Genomic DNA, 8,171 nt, shown 5'->3' on the forward strand with positions numbered 1-8,171 from the left:
CCAAACGTTTTTTTTGTGATTTTTTTAGTATTGAGTAGGGAGTATTCTCGTATGTTCGGCAGGTTAAGCACTCGCTCCTAACTCCTTGCTTGCTCACTTCTTATTGAACTATTATCATTCGATTTCAGTTAAAAAATCTTTTAATGAGCTGTAATTGAATGTATGATGTGACAATATTAGAGGCACGCTGGAATTAGATGCTGTTCCCCTATTTTCTTATATACACAGCAAAAAATCCGATGGCAAAAGCATGCCATATTGTATGAGAAAACGTGCACACACAAAAAGCATATTTACGGAAAAACCCCCGAAAAGTTTCGCACACCCCCTGTCTTGAAATTATTGGAATCAACGCCAATGTAGTAGTAGTTTTTTCAGTCGTATACTGTAATTTATAATTTGTTGTTTTATTGGGTACGATAACTTGTTAGTTAAACTATGTATCAAGTCAAGGAGGGAACTAGCCGGAAATTTACATTTGATCCAAAATAAACTAACAAACTGCACTCATGGTCACTATTTTTAAAAATTGAAAAACTGCAAATATTTCGCTAAAATCAAACTTTCGGTGGTTATATCTTGAAAACGGAGCCCTTTATCAAAAAATCTTTAAAGTACTTTTCGATTGCAAAATTCAATTTTGCATTAAAAAGTAATGTCAAACTTGTTTTTGCATAAAACTTCGATTTTTTCCAAAAATCACTATTTTTTCAAAAATTCAAAACTCGGCGGCAGATTTTTTGACCATGTTTCTCTATAGCTCAAAAGTTGCGGATTTTTGTTTCCTAAAACATATCAAAAATCTCGAAAATCAAAAAATACGTATTTTGGGAAATTGAGTTTCAGTGAAAAAAAAGTTGATAAAAAAATCTGCAAATTTTTTTTCCGTGTACCTATTTTTTCCTCAAAAGTCCTCAACAATACCTACAACTTTGCCGAAGACACCAAATTGATCAGAAAATTCACTCAAAAGTTACAGCTGTTTGAATATTTACATACCATTTTTGTATGGACAGCTGCCAAATTTGTATGGAGACTTGTATGGGTGAATTAATGACACAAAATAGCTTATTTGGTCATAGGGAAGGCCCCACGAAGTTTGAGCCAAATCAAAAAATACAAATAAAATCCATTTCCGGTTTTGGTAGAGAATTGCTCTTCTTGATATTTCTGTCATTCTTGAACGACGAAATAGCCTACTTTTCTGTACCACTCGTTTCGAAAAGTAACATTTTTCAACATTTTTTTGATTTATTGACAAAATACATGAAAATTTGACTTTTTTTGAAATTAAATATGCCTTTATTGAACTTTCTTATAATAATTACATTTCATTTACATTCTAAGTGGTATGGCAAAAATGCTCTTCATCTTTGTTGTATTTTTCGTTTTATTATTAACTGTTCATATTTATTTTATTTACTTCAAATTATTTTACATTATTGCATTGCATCAAATACATTTGGGTAAAAAAGAAAAAATCACTTTAACAACTAATCCTAACTTAAAACTAAAAAATAAATTCGCAATTCGCAATTCGCAATTTTCAGTGTAAGAACGGGCCTTGGCCGATCTTATGCACTAGGTTTCCGACGAACACGCACTGCCCTTACACCTACATCTCACCCTTGCTCTGAGTCAGTACGAGCAGCACGCTAGAACACGCTTTGAGTGTTCGTGCCAGGCATGCACACCTTCTTTTCCGGTTACGCATTTTAACTCGGTCGGGGGTGGTACATTACGTAGGGTTTGATGTAAGTATAAGCGCCTAACCATTTAAAGTGTGCCTAACAACTTTCATTAAAGCAAAAACTGTTATATTTTTAGTTTGAATTCAAAAACTTATTGTTATTTACTGTGTTTTGTTTTCTCCTGAAATCTTTCCTAGTGTTGAGTCGTGTTTATATATTGCTATTTCTTTTGTCGCGGTGTTTTGTTACAATATTTTGGTCCTAAGCATTTTAGAAAAGTTTTTCAAAAGTACAATAGTAATATTTGTGTTAATCCTTTAATCATTCCATAAATTGAGTAAGGGCTCGAACCTCACTTGCTTAAGAAAAAGGTGAAGTTTCAAAAGAATAGACAGTGAAGGAAATATACTAGGACAGGTAAAGAATCAATAGTAAAAGAAAGATAATAATTTATGAAGTAGATAAAGAAATTAACAATAGTTAATAAATAGAGGTGACCAACAAGCTTAGATTGTATTGAGGACAATTTACAGGGAAAATGAGAAATTATTCAAATAGATAAATAAAGAAAAGGCACATGATAAACAAAATTGACATCGCTGCCAAATTAAGGGAAAGCAGACAGTTTGTTACAGCAGCATCAATTGGTAAAATAGAGTGTAAAAGCGTTGAGAAATAAGAGAATCAAAAGAGTTTATATCGAAGTCAAATGGAGGATCGTAAACAGAAGCCGCGTTAGAAAATCAGTGAAACAAATTAAACAGAAAATAGGTGGTAGCTGAGAATGAAGAGAAGAGAAACCCCGCTGTGCGATGTTTCAGGTACATCCACAGCAGTTAGCTCAACATACTGCGAATCAAAACAATACCGTCTACAATCACAAATTACTTCCCTTTCCCACATTGACGCGCCCCTTTCTTCTAGCTATCTCTACTCTGACCCTCGCTGGTCAAAGGTTTACGAGTCGTTTCCACAGGCCACCAGCTAGGTAGGTTGTTGTATTCTCTGCAACTTTTTGCCGTTGATTCAACGGCAATGGCTGCAGATTTGGAACCACTCGAACAGATCCTGATCCTGGTGACGCCAAAGCAGGAAAATCCACGTCCGTGTATGCTGGTGGTGTTTTGCGACGATTTGGTTGGTGCCTCGTCGTCGCTTGCTGCCGAATTTTTACAAACTCAGCACGTTTTGGGCAGCTCCGATTCTTGGTCGAATGGTCGCCGCCGCAATTGAAGCATTTCGCTTCGATGTTCTCGTTGATTGTTTCGCAAGCTTGAGTTTTGTGCTCACCTCCGCAGGTTGCACAACGACTCTTGATGAAACAGTTCCTTCCACCATGTCCAAACTGCAAGCAGTTCGAACACTGTGTCACGTCACGGTGCACTGGACGATAACGTTCCCAAGTCACGATGATGTTGAAAATTGCCCGAACTGCTTTCAGCTCAGACGGCGTTGTCGATCCTCTCTCGAGATGAACCAGGTACAGTTGATCACGATACTTGATGTCCTTGTTGTGTCTCGTCATCTTGAAGACTTCGATCACGTTCAACTTAAGAGTTTTGAGCTCTTCTTTCAGCACACTCACATCCATGTCATACAGGCTTCGGAGGACCTGTTTCATGGGGCGTTTACCTGGATCGTCATAGCTGTTTTTGTGTTGTTCAGGAAATCCCGAACGTAGTTGTAATCCTTTCTGGTAGGTAGCAGAATTTTGAGTCCATCAGCACACAAGCGAATGGAAGCTCGTAAAGCACCAGTTTTAATAAACCCGGTCAGCCACTTTCGCACCGAATCCGATGACGATGTTTTCACAAAAATGGGTGGCAACTTTTCCCGTCGTTCAAATACTTCCTTCTCGCTCACGTCCACAGGGAGGGTAGCGAACTGGTTTCTAGACGAATTTTGAGCGTCCTTGCTCAAACTGCCTGGCTTTGCAGGTAGCGCTTCGGCATTCTTTAGCTTCTTCAAATCTGCCGATCCTGCTGGTGAGGAACGCCTCTTTTTCTTGCCGTGAGGCATTTTTTGCACTTTTTAGCACTTTTTTTTATGTGTGAGGGACGCACGTCTGACTCGCTGCTCTGTCAACCACAGACTCAAAATTTGACTTAAAATTTCACTCAATGGGTGTTTTTCGGATTTGCAAAAAAAAGTTGTATGGAACTCGTTGCATAACTTGATTTTTTCAGCACTCTTCGTATTTATCCAACTCGGTGAACCTCTTTGGATAAATGTACGACACGTGCTGAAAAAAACCTCTTTCTGCAACTTGTTGCATAAACTACTATTGTGATACACGCAGAAAAATATTTTGTAGAATCAGCCTGTACGAGGGTTGATTCAACAAAATATTTTGTTGAATATAATCAACAAAATGTTTGCATTGAATCAACCCCCGAATTTTGTTGCTTCAAATCGGGAAAATTTGTTGTTTCAAACCGGATTTTTCGTTAAATGTACTCTCATTTTAGTTGATTAAAATTTGACAGACGCACTGATCAAATAATTTTTTTGTTGAATCAACGTGATTTTTGTTGTTGAAATAACCCGATATTTTTTTTTTTAATTTAAGACTAGACATTTAATTAAATCAACAAAACATTGAACTGAGGTAATAATCATCTTTTTTTAGTTTTCAAATAAATTTTATTTTTTGAAAATTGGTTGGCAATTGGTAATTTTATTCTGCTACTCCAAGGTCACCCGCACGTCCAGTCCGTGTATAGTTCTGCTGCTCTTGGACAGCACCTGGACTTCCGATAAACTGGTGCCACCAGGATACACTGCTCTTACATCCTTCCGATGGTGGCATCAATGCAATCTGCAAAGATGGTGAAAGAGATTAGTAGTGGAGTCATTTTCAGTTGAGTTTCAATGCACTTACTAAATTTGTTCCGATGGATGCCATCCTGCTGGAAAGTTGTGTGAAATTGTCAAATCTCGAATGATTTTGCGCCGCGGTGGACATTCCGGGTTGCTTCATAATGCTGACGCAAGTTACACCTTGTTGTAATTGGTTAAATTAGCAAAATATCGCGAAGAGTTTCCGAAGGGGGACGCAAAACTTTATCACAAGCCGACTGAAGAAAAATAACTTTTGACAGATGCCAGCCACGTGCCAACAACAATTTATTTTTATTTGAATCAAAAAACACTGTAACGTTGATTCAAAGTAGATTCAGGTAGAATCTACGCAGTAATTTTGTTGATTTTTTCAAAAGGGTTTGACAAATTACAGTGAGTTGATTCAACGCAAAATTTTGAGTTGCTTCAATTAGTTTTGAGGGTTTCTTCAACAAAAAATCGGTTAGTTGAAACAACAAAAACTTTTTTTGATTCAAGCCCAATCGATTTTTCTGCGTGTACTAAACATTGAAAATTTTCAAAAATTCAAAAGATTTTTAAATCGACCCAAACATGCTAAAATAATTCTGAACGCAGGGTGACGCATTTTAAACTGATTCCAGCTGATTGCACTTAAATTTTCATAGAAATTTTGAAGTTTTTTGAAGAAAAACTTTTTTTGTGCCTCCTGATTTTTCGGGCAAACTTTAAAAGGGGGGATTTTTCGTGTTACTGGTATTTTTTGGTATCTTGCATTTGCAACACTGAAATTCTTAGATGTGTCAGTCTTAAGTCATGGCATATGGATATGAATTCTTGAATGTCAGAGTTATTATGTTTGAATTAGCCGTTTCGTGTTTTTACTGCCAAAACAAAATCACTTTATTGGTGGATTTGATCCCGATCGCTGCTAGTACAATGACAATTTTAACCAAAAGCTTGCGTTTACACGCTCCAAAGCATCTATCTTTTTTATTATTATTATTCGAGCAGCCTCTTACTGCGCCTTCGCGAACCGCTCGGACACATCTTTCCAGTTGACCACATCCCAGATGGCATCGACGTAGTTGGGGCGCAGGTTCTTGTACTGCAGATAGTACGCGTGCTCCCACACGTCAATTCCAAACAGCGGGACCAGACCTGCGGGAATTGATTTGGCTTAATTAGTACCTACTTATTATCAAAAGAAAGATTCGGATCTTACCCGTGGTGGCCTCCAGCGGGTCCTGGTTCGGGCAGGCCGCAACCTGCAGAGATTTCGTCTTCTTGTTGTAGCCCAACCAGGCCCAGCCCGAGCCCTGGACGGCCACGGCGGCGGCCTTCATCTCCTTCTTGAAGTTCTCGAAGCCGTGCAAGTCCCGCTCCAGGGCCTTCTTCAGCTCGGCCGACGGATCCGACCGGTCCGGCGAGAGGTTCTTCCAGAAGATCGAGTGGTTGATGTGGCCCCCGCCGTTGAACTTGATGGCACCGCCCAGCTGGATGACCTTCGAGACGTCGTTCTTCGCGACGGCATCCTTCAGCTGTTCCTCGGCGGCGTTCAGGTTGGTGACGTAGGCGTTGTGGTGCTTCTGGTGATGAACCTGCGGAAGAAGTTGTAAACTCTCGTAAGCCATTTTGGATTGCGGCGTCCAACCACACAAACCTCCATGATCTCGCGGCAGATGACCGGCTCCAGAGCGCCGAAGTCGTACGGCAAGTCCGGCAGAGTGTGCTTGTTGCGCCAGGCCAGCACCGCCGGAACATTTCTACAATGTGTAAATGTTTGCTAAATTGGCATTGGCATCTCAAATATAAAGAGAAGGCTTCACATGCAATCAAACGATTTACATAACATTGTGATTGTATTTTATCAGCGAGTTCAAAGATGAACTGCGGCGATAAGACCATTAAGATCGGAACTTACCTGGCCGTTCCCAAGAGAGCACCGCGGATGGCCAACATTTTCGGTGGATTTCAAGCGGTAGAGAAGGTCTGAAAGTGAACTTATCGATTTTAATTGTTTACTGAGGACAATTTTGCGGCCGGGATACATACCTTGAGGATGGAAATAAAGTCGCTGTCTGTGTGCCGGGCCGTCAGCTGGATCTGGTACTGTCTGCTGCTGTCTCACTTGCATAAGCTGAAAATGCTGTCATGTTGTTGGTCAGAGCTGTAGCGTGGCTGCGTTGGCGCCCCAATGCCTCTAAATGTAATCAAGAAATCTCGCTTTTTTTTTGTTACTTAGCCATAGCGCAGCAGCCAATCTTTCGCAGGACGGCCAGAGCTACTGCGTAAAGTTTACCGCAGAGATGATTCGTTAAAGCGGGTAGAGTTAAGTAGGTCGAATACCGATGCAAAAAGGACTTTGTTTGCCGATGGCTCTTACGGCTTTTTTAAAACTCACCCGAGATATATTATATTTTATCGGAGCGAACAATAAAATTAGCAATTTTAGCTTAATTTTAGAGCCTAAATGCAGGCCAAGGGTGCATGATACTGATGATACTCGTCGGTTGACACCCAGGCGAGGAACATCCCGGAAGGAGCCCAACTACATCCGTAGTGCTGTTTGGACAAAACAGCATGGCCCTGGTTCCTTGCAAGTGTCCTATTTTCTTACCTCCACGTTGGCTTGGTTTAGTCATCATGATGACAAGGTGTAACCTAGCCGGTGGCCTGTGGAAACGACTCGTAAACCTTTGACCAGCGAGGGTCAGAGTAGAGACGACTAGAAGAAAGGGGCGCGTCAATGTGGGAAAGGGAAGTAATTTGTGATTGTAGACGGTATTGTTTTGATTCGCAGTATGTTGAGTCAAATGCTGTGGATGTACCTGAGCATCGCAGAACGGGGTTTCTCTACTTTCCATTTAAGCTAACAGCTATCTTCTGTTTACTTTATTTCACTGATTTTATAAAACGGCTTCGGTTTACTATCGATTTTCGATTTTACTTATTTGATTCTCTTATTTCTCAACGCTTTTCCACTCTATTTTACCAATTGATGCTGTTGTAACAAACTGTCTGCTTTCCCTTAATTTGGCAGCGATGTCAATTTTGTTTATCATGACCCTTTTCTTTATTTATTATATCTTATATTATATCTATCTGAATAATTTCTCATCTTCCCTGTAAATTGCCCTCAATACAATCTAAGTTTGTTTGTTACCTCTATTTATTAACTGTTGTTCATTTCTTTATCTATTTCATAAATTACTATCTTTCTTTTACTATTGATTCTTTACATAGTATATTTCCTTCACTGTTCATTGTTTTGAAACTTTACCTTTTTCTTAAGCAAGTGAGGTTCGAGCCCTTACTCAATTTATGGAATGACTAAAGGATTAACGCAAATATTACTATTGCACTTTTTAAAAACTTTTCTAAAATGCTTAGGACAAAAATATTGTAACAAAACACCGCGACAAAAGAAATGTCAACAGATAAACACGACTTAACATTAGGGAATATTTCAGGAGAAAACAATACACAGTAAAATTACAATTAGTTTATGAATTCAAACTAAAATAAAACAGTTTTTGCTTTAATGAAAATTGATAGGCACACTATAAATGGTTAGGCGCTTATACTTACATCAAACCCTACGTAATGTACCTCCCCCGGCCGAGTTAAAATGCGTAACCGGAAAAGAAGGTGTGCATG

The 8,171-nt window shown here is 39.2% G+C and overlaps 1 protein-coding gene across 1 annotated transcript; it reads right to left on the reverse strand.

Annotated features, from left to right (window-relative positions):
- Positions 1–5,387: 5,387 nt before the first annotated feature.
- Positions 5,388–6,673, reverse strand: LOC6036744 (superoxide dismutase [Mn], mitochondrial). The gene is made up of 5 exons (XM_001846691.2): positions 6,567–6,673; positions 6,436–6,503; positions 6,175–6,277; positions 5,737–6,112; positions 5,388–5,672 (listed from the first exon to the last, which is right to left on the reverse strand). Exons 2-5 carry the CDS (start codon positions 6,471–6,473, stop codon positions 5,530–5,532), a joined length of 660 nt encoding a protein of 219 aa, XP_001846743.1. The 5' UTR covers positions 6,474–6,503; positions 6,567–6,673; the 3' UTR covers positions 5,388–5,529.
- Between the last annotated feature and the right edge of the window lie 1,498 nt (positions 6,674–8,171).

Source organism: Culex quinquefasciatus, chromosome 2, assembly GCF_015732765.1.
Source record: "Culex quinquefasciatus strain JHB chromosome 2, VPISU_Cqui_1.0_pri_paternal, whole genome shotgun sequence".
NCBI classification, from domain to species: domain Eukaryota; kingdom Metazoa; phylum Arthropoda; class Insecta; order Diptera; family Culicidae; genus Culex; species Culex quinquefasciatus.